The sequence below is a fragment of the Cinclus cinclus genome, chromosome 16 (assembly GCF_963662255.1).
Source record: "Cinclus cinclus chromosome 16, bCinCin1.1, whole genome shotgun sequence".
Lineage (NCBI taxonomy): Eukaryota > Metazoa > Chordata > Aves > Passeriformes > Cinclidae > Cinclus > Cinclus cinclus.
In genome coordinates this window covers 6914454-6940428 of record NC_085061.1, presented here as the reverse complement: position 1 = coordinate 6940428, position 25975 = coordinate 6914454, and the positions used below count along the sequence as shown (strand labels likewise).

General features: G+C 37.7%; 3 protein-coding genes across 3 annotated transcripts; all 3 read right to left on the bottom strand.

The window, feature by feature from the left end:
- Positions 1 to 1198: 1198 nt before the first annotated feature.
- LOC134050429 (parvalbumin, thymic CPV3) lies at positions 1199 to 3867 on the bottom strand. Its single transcript, XM_062503493.1, has 4 exons — positions 3807 to 3867; positions 3307 to 3439; positions 2768 to 2877; positions 1199 to 1224 (listed from the first exon to the last, which is right to left on the bottom strand). The coding sequence occupies exons 1-4, from the start codon at positions 3865 to 3867 to the stop codon at positions 1199 to 1201; spliced, it is 330 nt and encodes a 109-aa protein (XP_062359477.1).
- A 7825-nt stretch (positions 3868 to 11692) lies between these two features.
- Positions 11693 to 13867, bottom strand: LOC134050434 (parvalbumin beta-like). The gene is made up of 4 exons (XM_062503497.1): positions 13771 to 13867; positions 13030 to 13162; positions 12186 to 12295; positions 11693 to 11718 (listed from the first exon to the last, which is right to left on the bottom strand). The coding sequence occupies exons 1-4, from the start codon at positions 13829 to 13831 to the stop codon at positions 11693 to 11695; spliced, it is 330 nt and encodes a 109-aa protein (XP_062359481.1). The 5' UTR covers positions 13832 to 13867.
- A 6251-nt stretch (positions 13868 to 20118) lies between these two features.
- LOC134050424 (parvalbumin, thymic-like) lies at positions 20119 to 24562 on the bottom strand. Its single transcript, XM_062503483.1, is given in 7 exon segments — positions 20119 to 20144; positions 21441 to 21550; positions 21769 to 21901; positions 22683 to 22750; positions 24451 to 24485; positions 24487 to 24520; positions 24522 to 24562. Coding segments are annotated over 7 exon segments (447 nt in total).
- Between the last annotated feature and the right edge of the window lie 1413 nt (positions 24563 to 25975).

Below are 25975 nucleotides of genomic sequence, written 5' to 3'. Positions count from 1 at the left end.
GCCCAGGAACAGCTGGTTATCTCATGAACAGTTCCATTCTGGGTTTGGTGGTTTTGTGCACAATTGCCACTATTCATAGAGACTTTTGATAAGGAAGAAATGCAGTTAATTTTGAATGTATTTGTTTGCAGCAAAGGAAGAAATGCACTGAAACTGCAGTGACAACTGTTCACTTAAAGGCTTCTGTTGTGTTGTGGTGCCTCTGCAAGCTGCATGTGTGACCTGCAACTTGATAATGTTTAGAAAGCAAGTGAAGGTATAAATACTCCATCAGAGCATCTGAATATCTCCTTTTCTAATGAGGGAATGAACTGTTTGCTTATAAAAAGACATTTCTTCAGCATTCCCAGAGACAGATGTATTTGTGAGGGACATTTTTAGTACACCAGTCCAGCCCATCAGGGAGAGTTGGAGTTTTCTCAACATGCATTTGGACAAATTCTTCCTCCACACTTCCAGTCCTCTCTATTGAGAAAATTAGAAAATACCACCAAGAAAATATATTGCTTTCCTTCTGCTTCTTAAAACCTCACAGTTAGCTGAAACCTCAAGTCCTCATAGGCTTGCCTTTGAATTCTCTCTGTAAGAAAGCATATGGTTTTTGCTTTGCTCATTTATTAATTGGCTGATGTAAAAGAGTGGTGTAAAACTGCAACAACCCCATGCAGAAGCCACTTAAGCAAAAATATACGACTGCTTTTCACTTGGAAGTCAGTGAGAAATTTCACCCTCAACTATCTCACAACTGTATCTGAGCTCCTAATCTTTGATGAAGATCTGAGTGTTCTGAGAACTTAAGCTTAATCTAGAAGGGCTATTGTAAACAGAACTCTCACTCATTTCAAAAGATGTTCCTTATACGAAGATCTGATAAGTTCAAGATCTTGGAGCAATTAACACTTTTGGTTTAAGAATTCTCATGTTTCAGTATAGGAGTCAAAAAATTAGACACAGGCTACAGTATATGATTAATTTTTATTGGATATTTTTAAGAGAAGTGTCTGGTAAAGTAGAGGTTAAAACATGGTAAATAGTCCACACAATGAAAAAATCAGTAATCAGTGTTTCATTATGTTGCTAATGCAGTGAGAAATAACAGACACTGTCAAGATAAATAAGGGACTCCTGATTTTCAGGGTTTGGGAGTGTCTCGTGCAGATTCATCTCAATTCTATCTTGCTTGGTTCTTTTGAACCTCTTAAGCCTGCACCATTTCCTGGAATTCTGTGAAAGATAAGAGAATATTTACATGAAAGAAATATTAGCATGAAAGGATTAGGAGTAAAGGTTTAGTGGTTTATCAAGAGATTTAGAATAGGAATGAATGGAAAAAAGTTATCTGATAGATGACCAGAGAAGAAACATGTGGATGAGAAGCAACACTTAAACATCCTATTCTAAACAAGGCATGGAAAGGCAGTGTGTTTTGCTGACTTACAGGGAATAATTAAATATTCAGGGTAGTTTTGGCCTTCTCTCTGCAAAATACTGATCTTAGACAAAAATAATGGAAAGACATATGAATTTAAGTAAGAAGTAGTTAAAAGCTCAGGTAAAAAAAAAAAACGAGTCCATAAAAAATTAAAAATTACTTTTATTCACTGTTTGTAATGCTTCAGACCTTGAGAAGTGTTGATTTAGAGCACAGTCTAAAGCTAAAAACAATGTGCAGTTCCATGAGGTATGATCCTGGGGTGTTGAGATGTGCAATGAGATACTGTTACTTTAAAGATCTTTAAAATGTTTGGCTTCCATGAATTAGAGTATCTGATCAGTCCCAGCCCTGAGTGACTGTATTAATATACAGATTGCTTCATAAATCATGTGTGTTTATTCTGGCATAGTTCCTAAGGAACTGGATTTAATTCCTTCCAAAGAAAGAAACAGAGGGGTTCTGTCCTGCTAGTGCAGTGAGCTGGGGAATCTGCATGCCAGCACATTCCCTGCGTGCTATTCCCTAAGCCCCTTTCATGCTCATCTTAGGCAGCTCACTGCTCTCGTGGGGCGAGTTGCCATTAGCTGCAGGCCTTTTGTGTGTGTGTGCTTTGTCTCCAAAACAGGGCACAGAAATATGGAATTAGGAGATCAGAAGGTGTCTGTGCTGTGCAGTCATTAAATCACACCAGTGTTTCCATGTGGTGAGTGTAGTATGCTGCTTCCTAAAGCAGCTGCTCCTTCCTATCTGGTCTTTAGCAGCCACTGAAGGTAAAGAGCAGCCATCCCTGCACAGATCCTGTTGTGGGATCTCACACTGGAGTAGTGACACTTGATCATTCTGTTATCCTTATCATGCAAAACAGACACAGAACCACATGCTGCATATTGAGAATTATTTCAGTGACCACTGGAATTCCTGTGGGGCAGTAGGTGCTGGAAATGAGCTGATGTGTGAGCTGTTTGTTCTCCTGTGTACAGCTGGTTCCTTTGCCCTTGATTTTACATTTGTGTATTCCAAGTGATGCTAGTGCTTCCTTACATTAAAGTAAGTGGGAGGAGAAATAAGGGGCAGTTCCTTTCAGAGCAACTTGAAATATGGGAGTAACTGGCAACAGGAAAGTTCCTTCGGGTATTTTATTTGCTCATGCAAAAGGAGTTGCAGAGATGAACCTGTAAGATCAGGGACCATTTGCAATCATCAGCAGGTTGCTACTCAAAGGGTTTCAGTAAGAACAATGAGGGTACATTTAGTACCATCAACATAAAAGAGAATCCCACATCACTACAAACATCCTGAGGTGCCTCATTCTGTAGTTAAAATAGACAATACCTTCAGCCCCGATTTTACCATCCCCATCATGATCTGCAGCTGCCAAGAAGGTCTTGGTTTCTGAGGTGGTTAGCACTCTGGCTCCACACTCAAACCTCTGAAGGAAATACCTTGGGAGGAAACAACTTGGATTTAGATTTTCCCACCATAATATTTTTTATGGTTGTTGTATAATCAAACAGATAACTATCTCTAAATAATTTACCACAATAACCAAGTTCTTAAAACACTGCTTTGTTTGACAAGCTAAATCTTACTTGTATGTATTTCTGCTTTATAAGTGCAACCCTGATTGAATTGATTCTGTCCACTATGAAAATCCAGCCCCAGGGTGCTCTTTTTTCTGTCCTGAGCATAAAAGGCAGGTATTACTAATTTGCTTTTGTCTGTAAGGATTATCTATTTAAATATATCTTTCGCAATCTGCTGAAGGTTTCATAAACATTTAGCATAAATTATGTTCGCATTTACTGAAAGTTCTGGAATGGAAAAAGTGCTTATTCTTTTGATATCCTCCAAGTAGTTAAGAAAATCCTTACTTGAGCTCATCTTCCTCAATAAAGCCACTTTGATCATTGTCGAGAATCCGGAAGATCTCCTTGAGCTGGCTGCTACTCTTTTTAGACATCCCACTGATCTGAAAGAATTTTTTGGGACTAAAGGAATCTGGAGCTGAAAATAAATTAATAAAGAAATTAACCCCAGACCACTGTGTTCACTGTCCCTAAAAGGTCTGAGGATGGTAATTTGCTACATTTTAATTGTTCTAAACATGATCAGTAGGTGAAGCCTGTCAAAGAATGAATGAATTTGCAATACTGCCCTGTACCCTCCTAAACATCCAACAAAATCATGTGGGGATAAGCTCCAAATTGACAATATAAACCAGTTATGTAAAAACATACTGTGACAGCTGAGTAAAGAGATTACAGAAATCTGTTTAAAGTATGTATTTGTTCAGTATGCCTTTGGGACCGAGTTAAGCTTGCCATAGGTTACACAAAATAAAAAATTTTGAGACTTTTAATTGTTTTCTCACCTTGGCAGTCCCGCAGAGCAGCAGCAATGTCAGAAGGGCATAGAATGTCTGTAAGGCTCATTTTAAACCTGTGCAAAACAGAATATTGCAAACGGAGTTTTGGAATGCAAATGTATCTTACAACAAATTTGGTTTTTCTGTGTTTTGAAGATTACTATAAGGCCAACATGAGTAGATCAATCTCATTGATCAAAGCGACATCTCTGGTATTCCTTAATGAATTACAAGATTTAGGACATTACTTCCTTAAAAGTAGCAGAGCAGAAATAATGCTTGTTAATGAGATGGATTACATTAACCATTTTGCGAGTCAATGATCAATATTTTATCATTTACCTGCAATCTATATAAATACAGTACATTTTTAAACTCTGTAACCATTCATCTAATAAATAGTCTTACTGGAATGCATGGAATCTGACAATACAAGTAACAATAAATGCAGCTGGAAAAGGAAAGGTAAGAAAGTTTACTTCTATTGTCTCCCCCAACAGCTCTGAAGAATAAAAAGAAAACTGATACTTATCTATGTAAAGTCCATCCATATGAAATTCCAGCAATTAAAATAAAAACCTTAGAACAGTAGTTATTTTACTTCCTACTGGTGCAGCTCTGCACAGTAATTTTATTTAGTTAATCTCAAGTCACCTGCTCACCTTTAGAGTTTTCTCAGCTAGGTAAAGGAAAAGTAGACAAGCAGATACCAGGCAAAATAGTAATGTTGACTCTGGCTTGCCACTCTGTCTTATAAAGGATTCAAAAGGTGACAATAACCACTACTTAGGTTACACTTTCATGGATCAGATGTTTGAATTGAGACCTGGCTCAAATTTCTTCCTTAACTAATTAAACTTTTCTTTCTATTTATATCCTAAGATAATATGGACAAAAAGAACAGTTTTTAAAAAATAAATCCACTAGTGCTTAATTAAGTACAGCTCTGCCACCGAAGCAGCCTTTCAGCTCCAAATGTGTTAACAGGTAACCTCTGCACCTGAAAGTCACTCTTTGGAAGACAACTTCAGCAGTCAAATCCTTATGAAAAGAAATGAATTTGTCTTCCCTGGGTCTGTTGATCCTTTGGAATGTACAAAGGAGGTTGGAGATGACAGATCAGAGGTGACAATGTGTCATTCTGATAAAGATAGCTTGTCACTAGGGTAGAGGAAAACATTTTCTAATTTGGATGATCTTTCTACAGTAAGTTTCATTTTGTATTTCCCAACCATTTTCTGAATTACAGAAACAGAAACCAATGTCTTCAGTGACAGAAAACTATGAACTAGGTAAAGCTGAATAAACGGGTCTTGTTGTCAGTATTCCTTGGAAGATTATGCATAGTCAGTTGGCCTACTTAATAATCCATTTCACATATTTTGAATTACATGGAATCAATAACAGGCTTGCTAATTGTAGCAAGTTCTATGGGTTGCAAGAATCAGACTTTGTTAGTGTGGAAATAGTTTTATATCCATTTTATAACACATTCTCACAATCTATTTCATTAATAATGATTTTTAATTGTAGGTATAAATAAAAGAGGGTTTATTATATATTTCAGGAGTATTACTTTTAGAACAAAAAACCTTAAGAAAATTCATAACAGCAGATTGGAAGTTTTCCTTCTCAGACAAAAATCCGTTTCCATCTTTAAGGGGGTTTATATGGCAAAATTCTAGGATGAATTCCAATAGAAATCACAAATATTTTAGTTAGCACTAACTGTGTAGTAGTCAATTGTGGTATCTAAACTGATGTTCTCTTAATCCATGAGTATTGTTTTATTTTTAAACAAAAGGAAAACATGGTATGCCAAAGAGGAAGTATTTTTATAGTAACAATGGTCAAAATTACACTGTGGAGCAGAGTAATAAATATATCTAAGCCTTGATGTAAGCCTTGATGTTAGTTAATGGACTGCTGTGGGTTTACTCCTGCTTGGTTTAATGACAGTGAGAAAAGTGTCCATCACAGCAAATATTCCATAGCACTGTTTTGAATTTGGATAGAGTAATACAATAAGTGACACAAAAAGCAGGCATAATTTAATGATACTTTTAACTTTCTTGCTACCTATTTTGTAAGTGAAGGAACATGGCATAAATCACAAATATTCAGTCTTGCCTTTGGTCCCAAATACTGGCTGTCCATGAGCAAACAAATGCTCCTTCTATTGCTTCCAGCAGGAAAAGTGGTTATAGTGACCTAGAAGAACACTTTACTGGTAAACCTAAGAACCCTGGGCTGTTGTAAATTGATATTTCATGATTAAAACAACTTAAACCATGCTGATTTCTATAAGATGAAGGTCTGATCACAGATCTTTTGGTGTTCTTTCCATTTATCTTATTCACTCAGTGCTATATATTCATGTTGCTTTCTGCCTGAGATTTCCATGGTATTATGATCTGTTGGGCAGTGGCTGTGGGGATGAAGTTCTTTCTGTGCTTTCTCCAGAATTATCCTGAAATATCTTTCATTCTTTTAGGTGCCTTTTTACACTCTGTTGTAGTTTCTCCTTTATTATCATCTGAAGTTGATATGAGTTTGAACAGAAGGGTTCTTTTTTTACTGCCAAGATGTTTCTGGAGAAAAATATTTTTTCCAGTCTTCTGTGACAGTGCAATAGGTGTTCCTTTACAGGAAACTTCCTTTGTTCCAGCTGGCTCCTACACAGTACTCATGGAACTGCTCTCTTTGTTTAACTTGCATACAGCACTAATTATTGACAGCTAATGAGAATGAGGGAATTGAAATGGAGGAAAATGACAAGATCAAGGTGAGCATATAATGCTCAATCTCAAAATATATCTGGAGCTAATTTGGGCATTGTTTAAAAATAAAAACACCAAATGTTCAAAGAATGACATCTGGTTACCTCATGCACTCTGCCATCGCATAGAGTGCTGAGCTGGTTTAGTGTGTATCCAACAGCTGTAAGATAAACTAAATGAGTTTTATATTACAATATGATCTCAAATAAAAATGAGATAATTGCTATGATTGCTTTTGAAGAGATCTTTTAGTGTTTGAAATCCAACGCTGACAACAAAAGTGATGGTAATCCTGGCTGAAAGATGGTTTACAAAAGCCTAAAAGAGCTGAATTTCAGAATCAAGTTGATGTCACTGGACATTGATACAGGTGGAAATCTAGGGTTACTGGGTTTTATTTATTTATTAATGACACTTCATCTGAAGTGCAGGTTTCCCTCCACTACAATTAGAATGCAATAATCAGGGGTTAGTATATTAAGGGATATTTTAATGAGATAATCTATTTTACATCTAAATTATCTACCTGTTTTCCTTCTTTCTTGTTTATGTGTTAACTTAGGCAGCTGTAATTACTTTATGCATTCAAAAACTGAGATCTATGAAAGTGTTTTTTTAAAAGATGCTATGCAAACAATGTAACACTCTAAAGAAAATCCCTGATAATTCAACCAGAACAACAGCTGCTAAATAATGGGCAGTTAACAACAGTGCAAAATCTGACACACAATCTTAGTATTGCACAGTTTCCATGAATGTTTAGCATGCGTTCTTTTGAAATTAAAAAAAAAATATTTAGTTATTTTGGGGATTTTGTTTTGCTCTACAAGCGACATCTAAATGTTCTGTTTGGTTTGTGATCTGCATATTTATGTACTTGCATACTTAGTGTCATTTTCAGCTGAGGTGTCTTTGCTTAATAATATTAAAGCAATTTTTTTTCAGACTTCCGGAATTAAACTTGAAGGTGTGATTCTGAGAAATGCAGAATATTCACACTGATAAATTCTTGCTAAGGTTCTAGATTCTTTAGGAATCTAAACATATGAAACAATTGTCTTTGAATCAAGTGCTATTTGCTTCTCTCTAAGTATCAGAGGAAAGCTGTGTTTTGGTGAAATATTGACATGTTGTGGACTAGTCTTGCACCCTTTGTGCTCTGTTTGGCATGAAGCACAGAGTTAATTAGCAGTGGCAATCAACCAAAGCCATGACTTCAAGCAGATGCAAAAGAAACATCAGCAGTTGTCTCAGGTGAGATCAGAGGAGAGGTGTTAACCTGAGACCAACTACAACAGTGTAAAGAGATGCTGCAGCAGCTGTTCTCAAACCCACACAACTCCATCTTTCAGCCCTGGTTGTGTCAGGGCCAATGGTATCATGATCCTGGATAACAGCTTCTGCCTTTGTAATGAGTTTGGAAGTAACTAAAATAGATACTCAGTAACCTCTGTGGTTGATAGTAGTGTTGATATCTCAGTGGTGACAGCAGAGAATCTTTGTGTTTGCAGCAATAATCATTGAAAAGGACCTTGATGACAAAATCAATTATATCCTGCCACTTCAAGTTGTCTCTTAGGGCAAATGCTTTGATCATATAGAAATAAATAATTGCAGCATTTAATTTGAATTGTTGCTTGGCCCATAGTATTTTGCCATATATAACAGAGAAGTCTGAGCACATGCTGTAGTATTTGACTTTTTTACTACGATGAAGGAGGAAAAGCCCCAGTGACAAAGCTTTCTTTCCCTGCAGCAGGTAGAGGATATTAGTCAGAGAACTGAGTGGAGATCTGGACAAGAGAGCCCAAGACACAAGATAGATTCTGCAGCACTGTGGGTCTGGAGTTAAAGGAAAACAGGTACTGCTCTCACGTTAGGGGAAATACCATGTGAACTTTGCTCAGTTCAAATTATGTTCTTATCATTCTGTGGGAATGAATTTGATTTCTGTTTGAAAATGACAGCAGAATAAACTAACATAGCTGAATAACAGTGTCACTAATTCATAGAGTCTGGTCTGATAAACATTTTTTTCACTTAAAAAGCTGTCCTGGAAGATCTCTGACAGCATTTGATACATGTTTGTCTTTAAAAGTTCTTGGAAGATATTCTGAGACTCAGTAATGCAATTTTCTGTCTCTGACCCTAAATGTAATTGTCTAACATGTTTCTGTCTGCTGTCACCATCATAGACAGTGTTGGATCTTTAAAAATCTACATTGTTCGGGGTTTCTGTCTATTTTAGGAGTAACTGTGCCCTAATGTTGGAGGCTGTGAAATAATCTGGATGCTGCCTATAGTGCCATGTAAAACATAAGTACAGTTCCTACTCTACTGTTACCAAAGGCTCTTAGCACATGGCTGCATTCCACTGTGCCCCATGGTGTAAGGAACCATGGCAAAATAAACCAAATAGCACTGAAGTGCTACTGCTTCTATATTCACTGCCTGCCCTCATTGATTTCACTGGGAGTTTGGCCATTAACTCCACCAGTAGAAGGATGTGTAACCCTTAATGAGGTTTGAAGTAAAATTACTCTGTAATTAGAGCTAATTTTATCTCAAAAAAATGTCAAAACTCACTTGTTTAGCAGAAATGGCTCAGAGAAAAGAGATTCAGACAAACTGTTAAAAACACATGCACCAAGCATGTGACAAAATTCCATTGACAAGAGGCAATCCCAAATTTAGGGCCTCAGACCTCCAAATGTCTGATTCCAGCACAATGCTCTTTAAGGGAGCTGTTTGGGAATGTATGTTTGTGATCAGGCAGTATTTCCAGCTGAGGCACAATTTGAAGAGTATTCTTAAATCCCATGGTAAGTAGTTACAGAAATTTCACAGTACCTGACAGCCCATGTGAATGAAAGGCAGAGAGGAAAAGAAGATGAATGAGTGTGTTCTTGTGCAAAGAAAACAGCATTTTCTCCTCTGATCTGCTTAGTGGTAATACTGGAAGAAGGAAAGGTCTAAAAACCTTTCTAGTCACAAGCTCTTCTTAACTTTCTGGAGTGATCACTGAAGCTGATACCAGACTTACCTTGTCATTCATCATTAATTTTTTACTGTTCTTAATGGAATGGTAAGTGGTGAAATTGTCTTAGATTTGTAGGCCTAGCAGGATAATCAGGGTGGAAGTAAGTGTACTTAAATAAAGGAGCTGCCTGCTATCTCAGAAGTTACCTGAGCTGTGTGTGCCTTTCTTATTTAGCCATTAATGTTGGTACAATGCTTGAAAATGTCTGAGTCACCCATATTGCATGATGAAAACATAAAATATAATATCAGCTGAGAAACAAAGCATTTTCTAAAAATAATGAGAGGTTTTTGCCCTGCAGTTAGGCTTCAGTTATTAATTCTGCAAAATTTCCTTTTTTAATTGCACTCTTGAGATGACATTGAAATAATGAATGTCAATTTGCTTGATGGATAATTCTTTTCTCACTCTTATAGAAAATTCTACAATATTCGGATCTGATTAATTTATTAGAGTTAATGGAAACGCAGTTTTGGCTAATGTATAGAGCATGAACATATTATTGAGTCATTGAAGTCTTGTAGATTGCTTTAACTTTGTGTAATATGATGATTTCCCCAACAATGTATTGATATTTCCTTCCTTCTCCGTAATGTCTCATCATAAATATGTTGTGCATCAGAACCACAATAACACCAGCAGGCAATTTTGAAATTAAGATTTTTTTGATCTGCAGATATTGAACCATCTTCTTAAATAACTTCAACAAGTACAGTATGAGACACTCACACCAGTTTTTGCAATATTATTGTCCAAGAAAAGACTTTTCAAGAGCTCCAAGTTTATTTCAAAGAGTATGTAGGAGCAGTGTAATGTTGGAAGTACAATGTTTTGGATGGTTAGATCCATCTAGATTTTTTAAAAGGCTGTTTGGCTGTGTGTTTATTATGGTCACATAGCTAAGACAAAGTCCTGATACACTGCAGTGCTTCATTAGGTACTATTAGCAATGAGTTCATTTTTGTAGCCCTGTTTGATTGCTCTGTATGTTTATACTATGGCAAAATCGTGGTGACACCATCACACCCACACTTTTCAAACATAATCCTAACCTAGTGCACAAAATTTACTTCAATTAATGAGAAACTACTCAGAATTTTGCATTCCCCCCATTCCTTATGTCTGTCTTGCTATTTCAATGTGTCTGTAAAGAAAAAAGATTAATTTCTTAGCAGGTATTTTTTGGCACTCTTCATTTTATTATACTTTCCTCACAAACATTGATGCGTTTTACAACCCTGTGAGATGTGGGCATCGTGTAATTCTCAGTGCTGAGGAGAAAAGCAGCAGAATGTTGATTATTTAGGCAATATTCCCCTATTTGCTCTTATGGAGCAGTGGGGACTTTTTTTTTGAAGGGCTTTTTGCAGAACTTGTGGTGAGACACGAGGAGTTTCTGGAAGCCGTTTGAGCACACAGAACATTGTTTTAGCTTCTCAGCAGTGGAACAATAGTGCCATCGGGTGGGCATGAAGGTGAGGGATTCCTTGGGGAATTTTGAATGTGTTGCTATTTCAGTAATCTAAATCCATCCTGGATCCAGTTGATCTTAAATGGATTACTTAATTAGTGCAAGGTTCTGCAATACATTTAGTCTCTGAAACACAACCTCTTGCATAAAGAATGACAGAAAAGCATATGGAATATTAAAATGCCTTTTGATTAAATACCACTTCTACCAGTTACCATAAACATTTTACACCTGGACATTTTATTAATTCTGGGTTTTACAGTGTATGCTAGCTATTTATGCAAATATTGAAAATTCAATGGCCCACAGAGATGCTTTCAATTTCTCCTCTTAATATTTATGTTTGTATCTTTACTGCCCTAAATTCAGATGTGAGAAGTGAATTCAGTTCAGTCCCTCAGTGGCATAAATCTTTTGCTTAAAACACCTGGCAGTGTGACTTAAGTATTGCTTGTACCACTTCAGATGTTTTCCAGCAGTAAGAAACCACTTGCCAACAATTGTTCATGACCTTTCAGGGTACAAAATGTGTAAATAAATGGTTTGCAATAGGAAAGATTGTTTGTGGCACGTACATCTTGGTCTTTATCATGACTGCTGGTTACGATTTGACCAGTGCTTGAAACTCTGAAAAAGAATAAGAAAGAATAATAAAATGGGACCTCTGTTTGTAGTCACACAGTCAAAAATTTCTCTCCTGATATTTAGAGTTAAAATGGGAAACCAGTGCTACTTCCTCAGATAATCATTCCTTAAAGGCAGCCCATTGTGTATTCATAACAATAGATACTTAAGGCAAAGGAAGTGTTGCATTTAAGTGTCACGTTGGATCACAGTTCTCTAGCAAAAGGCAGTGAAATTATAGACTGAATGGAATATTCCTGAAAAAATCTCCATGGATGAGAACAGGGACTGACCACTTTAGGCAGGGGCAGAATAAAGACCTGTTCCTATGTTAGATCCTCTGTAACACAGCAGATCTGAGCACGTCAGCATCAGATCCATAACATCAAGTACATGAAGCAGGGCTGCCTAGAGCTGCCTTTAGGAAGTCTCAAAGGCAGGTATTATAATTTTAACAAGGGCAGTCTTACCATCCACTCCAATTTTACCATCTCCATCACTGTCCCCTGCTGCCAGGAACGCCTTGGTCTCAGCATCAGTCAGAGCTCTGGCACTGGCTGAGAAATTCTTCAGGAAAAGTCTGGTAAAGGTGAGAGAACAAATGAGCGACACATAGTACTGAAAGTGTTCAGGGTTTGGATTGGTAATAGCTGCAAAATTTCAATCATGATTCAGTTCTTGAGTACTATTTCAATGGTAAAACTTCCTCTAACTTCATTGAGAATGAGGGTAAGGAAGTAAGAGGTGCTGCTTCACAGCCTATAAAAATCCTTGATGACATCTTGATTTCATTGAATTAAAAAGGCAGAATTAACACTGACTCTGTAGTGGCAGGATTCATCTTCCCTCCCTTATTATCCTCCTTCTTTCTCCTAAGATGCAGAGTCTCAGCAGCAAGAATTTCTCTAACCTTACTTTTGACTTCAAAGTCAGATGAATGTGATCTGGAAGGTAGAATTCATGTGACAGGAAGAAAGATGAGAGAAAACGGCCCTTTGAATTCAGTCTGGTAAAAAAACCTTACAAGAATAAAAAGCAGCTATAGCAGGACTGCTATTTTTATCTTCACAGTCTGTCAGTTATTGCTACATGAAACAAGTATTTTCAGTGCTGTCAGAGTTTCCCCATTGTGATCCAGCCTTGCCTTTGTTATTTGACTTGAAGCTCCTCCAGCACCAGCACTCACATACAGGTGCACAAACACACGATTGTCTCCCATCCAAAGGGACAGGAGGAAGGGCAATATTTCTGATCTTATCATGCATTTTTAGATTATAAACCACAACCCTGTTGATAACTTTTTAATGTACTTACTTCAGTTCCTCTTCCTCAATAAAGCCACTCCTGTCCTGGTCAAGAATTCCAAAGACTTTGGCAACTTGGTCATTGGATTTGGAGTTGAGACCCACTTTGATAAAAAAGGTTTTGTAATCAAATGAATCAGCGTCTGAAATAAGCAGATGGAAACAAAGAGAGATGAAGAAAAGTAGTCAAAACTCTGGAATAAAAAACTAGCTTTTTCATCAAAAAGCAGCAAACTATTCTGCAGTACAATGAGGGTAATTACAAATCCCAAGTAACAGTCTTTGATTTTCCTGAGTTTATATCAGAAAAATGGGATTTTTCTGTCAACTATGTCTCACAGCTAGGAAGGTAATGAAATAATGACTGTGGTCTTCAGCACGAAGAACATACCCTTGTAAATAGATACTTCACTGAAAGACATATTTGTAGAACTTGATGATCAATATTGTGCTTGTATTGAAGTCAGCAGTAGTTTTATTATTATTCTCTGAAAAAACAGGATTTCTGATGCAGGATTCAGCCTTTGGATTTTTTCATCCTTAAAATTGCTGCAGTGTACAAAAGATGGTGGGTACCTGTAGCTTGGTTGGCCAAGATTAAAACTTGCATCTGTTCCAATACCTTGTGTCCTTTTTCTGTTTTTAGTAAGTGAGAGTTTTCTGTTTCCATTGAAATTGTGATTTTGGGATAGCAAGGACAAAGGAATTTGATAGATAAATTGCAAAGCCGAATTTAAAAGTGAACTGTTACCTTGACAGCTCTGTAGACCAGCAGCAATTTCAGCTTCTGTCAGGATACTGGAAAGAGCCATGTCAAGAATACTGCAAAATGAAAAATACTGTTGGGTAGAGCTGCCACTGCTCTTGCTCTCTCAGCTGTGGAGGTGGCCCTGAGCTGAGCCCTGGTCCCAAGGCAGGGCAGGCATGCTGCCCTGCAGGAGGCAACTGCTCCATCCTTTATTCAGATACACATCGTGCATCTGAATCTCCAGTTAAGTCTTCAGGTGTGCAAGCTGAATGTATTAATAGACATGCCTGGCATTTGGTTACTTCCATGCATTTTTTTTTTTTGTGAATTATTGTCATGTCTTCTAAAGCTCCAGAGGAAAGATTGAACTCACCTGGCCACTTAGTTTTCCCCAATCCAAGAACAGAAAATATTGTCAGGTAGAAGATCTGCAAAGTCCTCTTGACTTAATTATTTTTCAAATGACATAGAGAAGGACTTATATAGACCTTGGTTAAGTCCTCTTGACCTTTTAAAGAAGTCCTAGAGGCACGTGATGGCTCAGATACCCTAGGGGATAAGTTACTGTGGCTGACAAGACTTGCTTGCTAAACAGATTGATATTTATATCCCAAAGGAATGTGCATGGTGTTTTAGACAATATGTAAGATTTAGAGCCAAATGAAGTAAATCCTCTCAGCTTGCACCTATTTTAGTGAAATGAATCTTTTAATGTATGAATTAAAAAAATACATATATTTTACTTGCTTAATAATAAAAGAAATTGACATCTTCAAAGTAAACTTTTAAGGGCCCAATCCTGATATTAATTACCCTTGGAACACTACTCCTGCAGTTGCCCTAGTACTCTTCAAAACATACTAATACTGATGTATTTGTAAGAGATATATCTGATATACAAGTACAAGCCCAAAGACAAAACTTCTTCAGCCCAAATTACTTTTAATAAGTTGTTATATAAGCTTTGGTTAGCTATAAAAGTCTAATCTTGACAGCATTTGCTCAGCAGCAATTAATTGCATGGCGGACATTTAAAAATCATCCTAGTAAATGTGTCCCTTTACAGAATGAAAGTTGTCACTTGCTCAGCAGGACACAGGAGGGTGAATCAGTTATGGCCAGGAGGAAAACAGAGTAGTGAAATTTGGTTCTTCCTTGCTGTGCTAAGAAAATAAACTTCTGTAAAGTCTCAAACAGCAGCCAAGCTCAAACTGCAGCTTTTCTCTTACTGGATATTAATAGGAACCCCCAGTCAGTTATCTCATGAAATTTGTTGGAACTTAATGGCTTTGAGAATAGTTGAAATTGGCCAGTGGTGTAAAAAGCCATTGGGAGACATTTCACACTGACACAAATGCAAACATGGCTGGAGTATTGCTTAGGTTTAAATAACGTTTGAGTGTTGAGAACATTTAAAATAAAGCCTGTCCTCTAAACACTATAGCATAAAGCTGCTGTCTTTCAAAAATTATATATTTGAAAATACAGACAAAACCTCATCTATCTCAGTTCCGCTTGATTTCTTCCAGAAAAGAATTTTTAAGAGAAGTACTGACCATGTTATTCTAAACCCATACTGTGTAGTAAATTGAAAATGGTGAAAACTAACTTTTCTGGATAAGATCAACTGAACAAGTTACTTTTAAAGGCATTTTATCCCAAACAGGTGGAAACCTAAATTAAATTACTCAGTTTTTCCATTGGGAATCTAGCTGAGCCTTTGTCTTGGGTCTCTAGGAAATAATCAAGAGTATTGTCTGGTATCAGAGACAATCTGGTAATTGTAAGGGAATTACTCAGCATTCAAGAAGTAATCCTTGTGAGGAGCCCACACGGAGATTACAAAGCATTTCTACCGAAGGGTTTTCGAGTATTTCTGTGGCAAACCACCACTTGCCCGAAGGTGGCACCAAAGACAGGCGAGTCCAGCCGTGACAGCTCTGCAGAACTACGGGTGAGGGAAAACCGAGGACCAGGATGAGAACAGGATAACGGGAGGGTGTTCATCAGAGGGGGGGAGAGGAAGGAACAGGTATTTAAAAGAAAAAAAGTCTAGCCTAGCAAATCACTTGAAAGAACAGGAATATAAACAGAGTAAACTGAAAAATCTGAGGTAATTCCTGAGGACTTTCTTTTCACGATGATTTAGAGGAACAGGTTACTTCATCTGCCTAACAAAACCGGGCTTTACTTTGTTTATTTTTATGTTGGCTGAATTTTACAGTCCATTATGGAGATCATTGTAAATATAAAATCAATTTGTTCTGGAAGCCTGGGAGTTAAAGCAGGAAGTCAGAATCTAGAAAATACAACTGATCACTATGTCAATGTGATGGAACTCATATGATTCCCTTTGAGTCAAGTATTTGCATATTCTAATTAGACAGAAGTTCCTCTTTGAATTTAGGGTCAATAATACCTTAGTAACTGCAGGGAAAGGCATTGTCTAAGGGTACCTTATTTTTCTATTGGAACTGGAGTGGTGGTCTGTTTTTCTCTCTTGAATCTTGATATAAAAAACTGATTGTCTTGTTTTCATAAGTGTAGGACATGCTGACAAACAAATCAAAAGTTCTGGAGCAGCCATATCTCAGCTGCTGATGTACTCTGTAGATCTTTGGTGTACAAAGTGTACCAGAAAGTGCAGACCTATTAATGGTACATTTCTGTGCTTGCCATCAAACTAATGTGGAAATTAGGTTTTGCAAAATGTGAACACTTTAGTCCATTCTCCACAGTATTCTCTCACTAAAATACATGAAAAATAGAGCATGAAAATATTAGGTATGTGTCTGTTCAGGGATTTAATCAAGATATATCTATTTCAGTAACCCATTCCAGGAAATTAATCTGGCCTTGGCCCCCTCTGCCCACACTGTTTGTGTGAAGAGCTCCAGGCACCTCTGATGATGCTGCATGAAAGATTTTCCACATGGGCTGGCTGCTAACTCAAAGAAGAAACTGTACCAGCCTATGTGTGCAATGAATGTTCTGACATCCCCTTGCCCTTTCTGTGCTCTCTACTTGTTAGAAGATGACTGAGATTTCAAACAGTTGGAGAGCTGAAATTGAATCTCAAGTTTACAAATGGCTTTTGGATTGGGATATCCAAAGGGTTATGAAGTTAGGGGGCAGCCAGCTTCCACTAAATACCAGGAGGTTTTATCTCATGTATGGTTCTAGACCTCTTTCAGGGCTACCCAGAATTTTGGTTTAAGAGAGATGGTGAATTCAGTGGCTAGGGCACTAGGGTGGGTTTGTGATATTGACCCTGGCCCTCTGTATCCTTTTTCTAGAAGCTCGTGTAGGACAATAGATTTCTTTGTGTTTTGTTACTGCTTAAAGGGATCATAGTGCATCTTTATTTCATGAGAAGTATGGGGAGGATTAGAGATTAAACTGCTCACACAGGGTGATCAAGGGACTGAGATGTCTGAGTACTCATAGTCTTTGGGCCTAGTGGAACTCACAGCTACCATTCACAATTTGGATTGCTCTTTAATTGTCTTAAGTGAAGGTAAAACACAAAATCACATCTCCTTTATGCTGGGAGTTATAAAGCAGTTTTATACTGAGTATTATAGTGAATAGGATAGTCTTACTCTAAACCTGAGAGCAGATGATCGATGTCAAAATACCAGGGGTTGTTAGATTCTTTCTGATTTGATGGAGCATAAACAATTTCTAACCAAATTTTCAATTTTTAACTGTGTACTCAGCAGTGTTTTATTTATTTAATTCATTCATAGCAGCTTGATGCAGAGGATTTAATCCTTACTTATCAGATTGCCCAGGGAGGTATTAGAACCTCTGTTTTTGAAGATACTTGAACTCATCTTAGAGCAATGTACCCTTCTGAGGGAGTGACTAGACCAGAGACCTCAAGAGAACCATTCCATCAGGAATTACTCTCTGGTTCTGTACCTTAATATGGTAACATTGTGATACCAACCATGTGTCTCTTTGGTACTTCAGTTGGCATTCACATAGACATCCTGCAATTGAAGCTTTTCTCTAGCATGATGGCATTGTCAAGTTCAGACAATATTCCATGATATCCCCTAAAAATCTGAAAGCTGCCACTGACTCAATTAAAATTATGCTTGCCAGATAACATCACATTTCTTGAAGTTGTCTCCTTTAGTTAAAAAATACTGTTTTCTAGTTTGGTTAGAATGTGGATCCTAATGCCAACAGAAACTTTAATAGAGTAGGTGGTATTTTTGCTGAAGCCTGTGGACTTTTTTTTTTTTAACTGGGGATTTGGAGTTTTATTATAATTCCTTCAAATGAAATGGCTGGATGATTTTAGTGAGATTTAAAACACATCTTCTTGCCACTATTTAAGAAGAACAGATTTTCTTATAAGCATAAGTGAAGTTGCTGCACACATGAGGATTTCCTGATTCTTGGGAGTGCTTCATCCCCCTGTGGCAGCACAAGGCAGCGATGTGCAGTTCAGCATCTTTGAAATACAGGATGGGCCACTGTGCAGTTTTGCATTTCTTGTACTTCACATGAGAGTCTCAGAGGTGCAAGGAATGTGGTGACAGGTCTGTCACTTCTGGTACTGTGTGTGCCATCTGCTTGTGAGCCAGTGACAGGATAGTTCAATGATCAGCAGTGTGAAGAGCTAAGGTATATATTACATCTGTATATTGTGTGGATATGGGTTGCCCCTGGTTTTTTCTTCAGCAGGGAAATAATTAAGGTAAAAGGAACCAGAGTCTCATCATTATGCAAAATATTTCAGTGCTGCAATTAACAGCAGCTATAATACAAGCCCAGATTTAACATCAAAGGCAGTGGGGATAGAATTAGGATTTATATTCATTATAATTCTATCAAGGCTTCAGTGAATCTGATTGCTAGAATTCCTCTTTTGCATTAGCTATCTTAAATCTGTCGACCGGCTCTCTTACATGCCTGGGAATGAGGGAGCTATGCTTGCCTCACATAATCATCTTGCAATTCATGGAAATGCCAACACTGGCTGTTACATAAAAGCTCCAGAAGGCTTTGTTTCTGCTCTTCTTCAAAAAAGCTGCCAAATCATAATTATCAACCAGTTTCAGCAGAGAGTATTAAAATGGCAGCCTGCTTGTGAGCTGGAGCCACAGCATGGGACAGCATGGGGAAGGAAACAGCTAAACTGGGGTGGGGAAATTTCTGATGCTCAGCCAGAGACGCACAGATCTACTCAGTCTGCTGACATCTGCATTTAGCCATGAACAGTATTTACTTTGTCCATTAATGAAGACAATGCTATAACCAACTCTAAATCCTGCAAGACACTTATCAAAGGGAAGACTAATTCTTAGTTGTCAGACTGAAGAAAACTGCTGACATTATGGAACATATAGATAATTATTCATATAATAAATGAAAGACTTGAGTAATGCTATTATTTAAAAATGTAAGAGCTTTAGGGTAATCGAACACCAAGATAGGCTGTAGTTTCATCTGTAGAAAACACAGTTGTTCACAGATGTGGCAAATATTATTGTTTTGTACATGTTCAGAGACAATAAGCAACAGGCTCATGATTCATGGAAAAACTTCCCAGTCTGTGGCCCAGGTTGTCAGGGGACTGTGACTTGTGACAGTGTCAGAGTAGGATTAGACCCTTCTCCTCTATCTCACAGCTGCCTTAGATTTCATGAAGATAAATCTTCTTAAGGGAGAGTCACATTTTAGGCCATAAACACTTTCTGACGATACGATTACGGTGTAATCTACTAATTTATTTTGTAAAATTACCCACAAATTTATTATTTTGAGCTATGAGTGAACTCCTCTTAAATGTTTAATTTTTTTTTCTCATATTTGCAGGGTTGGAACTTAATATTAATTATTTTTAGCTATCTTTTCAGCAGCGCTTTTCCTTAAGTATCAGAGAATTAATCAGAAATAAACCTCAATTAAATCAGTACAATTAAGCCTGAGAAGATATTATATGGTTTAAGATCATCAAAACTGTGTCTGGCGAGTCAGCATGCTCACATATGAGGATGGAGAACCTAAACAAAAATTTTAAAAGCAGCTTTTTCCCCCAGGGGTCTTTTTGTTTAGTTGATTTTTTAGTTGTTTTCTCCCCTCTCACAGCCACCATATCAACATTATCAGTAGTGGCAAATCACAAAGTGCCTTCTTTACAATGGAAACGTAACAATGCCATGTGACCAAAACATTGCAAGATTTGTCAGCAATCAGGTGTGTGAACTTTATGTGTGGGGAACTGTTAATGCCTGAAACAATATAAAAATGTACAAACACATGCTGAGTGCGAAGTGCTTGCTGGACGAGGTAATTGGCAGAGTCAGTCCAAGGTTGCCTTTGGTCTAATGCTGTTTATGCTTTCACCAGAGATTGGAATTCTGTCAAGGAAGAAAGTGAGAAAAGCAGGGAATAAAACTTGTTGAAAGTAGTTTTTTGGCATCTTTAAGAAGATAGATAAAAATGACTGAAACTCCTAGGCATGGAGGACTCCCAAAGTTATTATAACACTGCACAAGCTACTGCTAAACTGAGATTCTGGGGGTGTAACAGATTTTTCACTCCTTAAAAAGAGTAAGTGCAGAGAGGAGGAGTGTCTGTAAATTTGTATTTGTGGGAAATCCTGCCTTAAAGGTAAACTATCTTTACCCCATTACAAACTCTGATAATAGCCAAGGAAGACGAGCCTGTAGCTCTCAGTGAGAAGATTTTTTTTTTTATTTTTGTTATTCCAAATTAAAAAAAAAAAAAAGTGAAATAATTTCAGAATGGGAGATTCAATGGTTAAGGGCCAAGATCTGCATAATATAATGCCCTATTTGGGGCTCATAAACAGAAGCTGCAAAAGCTGCTGCTAAAGCAAATTCCTCCAACAGTGTATCTCTCTCTCTCTCCTCCCAAATCTGGCTAAGATTAGCACGTGTGTCTGTTGGAGTTATTGCCACCTGTCCTAGTTCAGCTGACACAGCCCTGTTTTCAGTGACTGCATCTCTAATACATGATGCATAATGTCCTATTTTTCTGTGCTGCAGTTTCTAAAAGAATATCCTGGCTAGTTCACATCATCCCTGTGAGGTTTTCTTCAGGAATTTGATTGAGTTTTTCAAAGGACTTCCTGGTGAAATGTGCACTTATCAGGTAATTTTCCAGCACAAAATTCTGTACTGCACTGCTGCAGGTGCAGCCTTGAGAAACAATACCAGTCGTATTTTATATCAGTAAATTAAGCATCCAGTAATAGAGGCCAATGTTTGATAGTGGAAGATGAAGGAATAAGTTTCTTTTGGTAGAGATATGTTTAAAAATGTAAGTGTTGTATAGCCAGAAGTGCAGAGCATCTATTGTTGAAATGGAAATTCTGAGAAATTCAGGTGTTCTGAATGTTTTAAAAATCTGGCACATTGAGTCTATGATCAGACACACAGCAGGATTAATCCCAAAGCTGTTGTCATTTATTGGAAGACCAGACTCTACACTGGGCCTAAATATTCTGTTGCTGCAACAGAGATCAAATGGAAATAAAGCTATGAAAATAAAAGAGTATTTGCTTATATAAAAATTGTGGCAGAAAGTATCAGGCCAAAGTACTCATGTGTGTTCTTCAAGCCCCAGTTTAAAAGCAGCCTGAAATGTGTGCATTTTAAACCACAAATTTTATCAATTTTCCAAAGTCTTACCTTCCACTCCAATTTTGCCATCACCATCAGTGTCTCCTGCAGCCAGAAAAGCCTTGGTCTCTGCTGAAGTGAGGGCTCTGGCATTTGAAGAGAAATTCTTCAGGAACAGCCTGAAATAGAACAGGGTTCTGTGCTTGAGTTTTGCTCTCTGAAATGTCCCATAAGGTAATGTATTCTCTTATTATCTCAGGGAATCCACACAGATTCAAGTAAAGGCAAGGATTTGTGTTTTATCTTTAAAATAACATCAAGGGTTTCTTCAACCCTGCCAAGCAAGTTCAAAGTTTTTTTGTTGTTTAAAGAAATAGAGCAGCTGAACAGTACTTACTGCAGCTCCTCTTCTTCGATGAAACCACTCTTGTCCTGATCAAGGATTCCAAAAACTTTCTTTATCTGATCAGGTGTTTTGCTGGATAAACCAACCATGGAGAAGAAAGACTTGTAGTTGAAGGAATCATCAGCTGGAAGAAACAGAAGTTGTTAAATATTCTCCCTTGAAGTCACTATTACTGTGTGTATTCCTTGTGAATATGTATGTCTTTTCTTAAGCATCAGCCTGCTTCTCTCTCTCTTGTTCCCTGGTGTAGCAAAAGAACAGATACACTGGAAAATAATTTCCCTTTTTAATCACTCTGTTCCTGTGGTCATATTTCCTTTCAGACAGTTTGAAATCTTCTGCTACAATGCACGTTCTGCTAAACCAGGACTTATGCAATGTGTCACATGCAATTAATAATAAATATTGGGAGGGTGCTACTGTGACTTGCAGACAATTCCTGTAATTCTTAATTCATTTTCATGAAGTCTTTACTTAGGTGAAGAATTTGATAGAAGAGTAAATAATTCACAGGCAAACCAGATCTTTGAGTATTTGGAAAATTGGCTTGATCTTACTGGCCAACTCTTAAGAGAAGGGGGTCTGTTCATTGCTTCACAAATGACACTCTCATTCTGCAAGCTGAGGCTTTTTCTGAAATTCTGAAGGACAAGGCTCACTTTAAATTTAAGTCCTTAACAGGTGTAGACACTGACAGCTTAGTGTTAAGCCAGCACTAACTGAAACTGTGGCCCTTAAATTGCTGCTCACCCCTTGTGAAACATTTTGAATTTAAGGGGCTATACTGTAATGTAGCTTAGAAATAGATCTCACAGGGAAGGAATCTAAGGGGAAAGTGATAGGCATGTCATCTTAAGACATGAAAATGATATGCATCATCTGTCTGCAGAGCAACCATTCCTTACCCTGGCAGCTGGAGAGAGCAGATTCAATATCTTTAGCTGAGAGGATGTCAGTGATGGCCATTGTTGAACTGTAAAATAAATTAAATGTGAGCTACTTAGTCATTAAAATGACTTCTTTCCTACTTGCATGGCTCTATTTGAAGTTGCTGCAGTGACAGTGTGTGATAGGGGAGACATTATTCATCTGATGGCAAGTGGAGCATGCTGTAACAGATGTCTGCAGCAGGTGCTTCCACTGAAAGCTGGGAATGAGGGAGGAATTCTGCACGCGGGAGCGTGGGGCTTCAGCAAGATCTGATGCCTTTGCTAGGGGGAGCAAATCCAAGGTGTCCAGCACCACAGAACTTCATGACTTCTGTGTGGGTTTTCCTGGAGGTGGATTATTACTCAGTAAAACCCAGAGTGTATTTACAGCACACATAATAGATAAGTCTGGTATGTCCCCTAGAACTATATCTGGAGTAAATGTAATTGGCATGTGAAAAATCTAATATTATTATCAATAGATGCAGTGACCTTCACAAAGAATGGAAGTATTAGTGTAGAATTAGTAATAGTAATTTCACTCATGTAAGTTTGGAGGGTAAGTTCCTCCCCTGTTTAATTGCAACAATAAATGTGTCCTGCTGGGCTACTGCATCACTGAAAGAGTATGTTTCATGATAGCTTTGTAAAAAAGTTTTTGGCAGTATTTTCTGGGGCTCTTTTCTTTTTGCATTCCATATATCTTATAGCGAATAATATTTTTTACCGGATTTTGGCATTTCAGTAGATTGTTGTCTTTAGAACAGAAGCATCATGACTTAATATTCATTCTCAGAGTGGAGGAGGTGTTCTCTTCTGACACAGCAGCATATCATTTGAGAAAAATACTCTGTCTCATTCAGCCAGCAACAGCTGCAAGTTTGCAGTGCAATGTGTATCACTTAAGAAAATGCTATAATGCCTAAATTTCTAATAAATTTTTAGTTCACTGATGCAGTCACAGTTAGGTAAACTGCACACAACAGTGCAGACAGGTTGCAGTTCAAAACTTGCTACTTTACTCTTAATTCATATTAGTGAAAGAAGGGGTCTAAGGCAGAGAAAAGTTATTCTTAAAAGCCACAAGAGAATAGAAATATCTTTACATTAATCCCTAACTGGTCTTCAGCAACATCATTCTTCCTGTCTAAGCATGGACTGAGAAAGAATCAACTGGTGGCACCCATTTATAGTCTGCACACTGGTTTGAGATCTAAATGCAGGTTTAAACTTCCTCTACAATATTAAATGGCTGCCTCTGTACCTGTTGGTTTGCAGCAGAAAAAATTGTCAATCATTTTAGGCCCTTTCTAAGTATCTCAGAGATGGTTAAGAAAGTGATGGCACACGTTCCCACTGATGGCAATGGATCCTTCCCTGGCTCAAGCAGCTGGATTACTTTTACCAGCAATTATTTTGTCCCAGTGGGTTCTTGTGCAAAATACTTCTCCCTCTCAGCATTAGGCAAAATAACTTCAAGCTCAGCCATTCACCTAATTCACTGCCAACAGGATTAAAGAGGGGAAGAGTTCAAGGAAAACCTAAAAGTTGCAGAATTTTTTACAAGGGATATTGTTCCTGTCTTGTTCCATCCTATGATCCAAATGCTGATTCTATTCTATATTAGCTTGTAAAGATACAACATACTGAAAACTGAGATAAGAATAGATACTTCCATTGCTTTCCATTTAGGGAGCATTTTCCTTTTGTGTTTCTTTGAAAGCAGAAGATCTAATCAGCTTACCTTTGTGGTCTTCTTGACTGGATAAGAAAGCAGTCAGGTTGGGAGGAAGGTATTTGCTGTGTGTCTCCAGCAAAGCTAAGCTTGCATATATATACTTTAAGTTGTATACCATATACAGATTTTAGATTTCAGCGTCACGAAGGGGGAATGGTGTCAAATGAACTTGCCTAACTAATCATCTTGCACTATTTTTGTCTCAAGAGAATACACATGATATTTGCAAATGAAACAAGATAAGTGGCCAGATAGGCAAAAAGAACAGAGTCATGTCAAATTTCCTCTGATTTAAGCAGAAAACACCAGCTTCTCCATGTGATGTAGGGCAAGACAAAAACTCCCACTATCTGATATGCTTGATCTGAGGAGTCAGATGAAATGAAGCACAATAACTTCTGAAGAGCTGTCTTTAATGACTGTTTAAATATGGTAACTTGTTATCTGTAGACACTCTGTGTGATAGTTTCATCATTGCAGCACTAAACAAAACCAAAAAATTAAAAGTATCCTGTTTGGGTATTGTTTGCATAGCAAACCAATCAGGGGAAATAATAGCCATGTTGTCAGAGAATGTCTGATCTGTTGTTTTTTGGAAAAAAATACCACACAGTGAATTTGTTGCTATAGGAAGTAAAATAATACTATGTCAATCCATCAGAACAGTTGGTAGGGGGAGGGTATTTCATCTGCTCTTTTTCCAGAGAAAATCTTACAATTCTGCAAGATTCTGACAACCTGTTTAGTCGGCTGTGCATGAAGCAAAGGGGTTGTGATTTGCCCAGCTGTCTCTGAGACAAAAGTCCCTGAGCCCTACATGAAAGATCTTTGCTTTCAGAATAGAGAGAAAAATTTCAATAGCAACATCATCGCTATAACAATATCTGAAGAGTGTCTTTTCAGTTTTCAGCCTGTCTTCAATCTTTTTCAGAGAAGTGATTATTTTCTAGAATTGTTTTGCCAGTGCTGTTTCCCAGTGTCCCTTTGTGCTAGTTACTTTTTTCATGGATATAATTTGATCATCTCAATTTTCCTTCACAAATGTTGTAGCCTAACTGGGTGAGGAGCCTGTCAGCTTGGATCTCACTTGTGCCTTGAGGTAACAGAACAGTGAAAGACAAGTCACATGGATGACAGCACAAGGTATCATTATGGCCAGGATTAAGGGATGGCAAGGATTAAGGGATGGCAAGGGATGACAGTGCAATTGGCATCACAGCTTGAGGTGTGGCGCAGTAAGAAGTGACAGTGCAGAGACTGTCTTAATGTCAGAGAGAATATGAAGGCATCTTTTTTCCAAAGCATTTTCCTCTAAGATGGAAGACAGACCTAGCCAGTCACTGAAGCCAGCCACTAATAAATCAGGGTGCCAGACAGAAAAGTTACAAATGGGGGGTGCCTACAAGACCTTAGTGCATCCAGCACTGACAGCAGCTGATCAAAAGGCAACAAAAGACCATTGCAAAAGATTCTCTCTGTGGAGGAGGTGCTATTTCATTTGCAGTCTATAAACATAAGAAAAATTTTTGCT

Excerpts from the sequence above, each read along its gene's own strand:
- LOC134050429 (XM_062503493.1), bottom strand. The coding sequence starts at position 3,867 with ATGAGCCTTACAGACATTCTATGCCCTTCTGACATTGCTGCTGCTCTG. Across the intron at positions 2,878-3,306 it reads ATTGAGGAAGATGAGCTCAA|GTATTTCCTTCAGAGGTTTG; the intron begins GTAAGGATTTTC and ends TTTCCTCCCAAG. Across the intron at positions 1,225-2,767 it reads TGGTAAAATCGGGGCTGAAG|AATTCCAGGAAATGGTGCAG; the intron begins GTATTGTCTATT and ends TATCTTTCACAG.
- LOC134050434 (XM_062503497.1), bottom strand. The coding sequence starts at position 13,831 with ATGGCTCTTTCCAGTATCCTGACAGAAGCTGAAATTGCTGCTGGTCTA. Across the intron at positions 13,163-13,770 it reads TGGTCTACAGAGCTGTCAAG|ACGCTGATTCATTTGATTAC; the intron begins GTAACAGTTCAC and ends TGCTTATTTCAG. Across the intron at positions 12,296-13,029 it reads ATTGAGGAAGAGGAACTGAA|ACTTTTCCTGAAGAATTTCT; the intron begins GTAAGTACATTA and ends CACCTTTACCAG.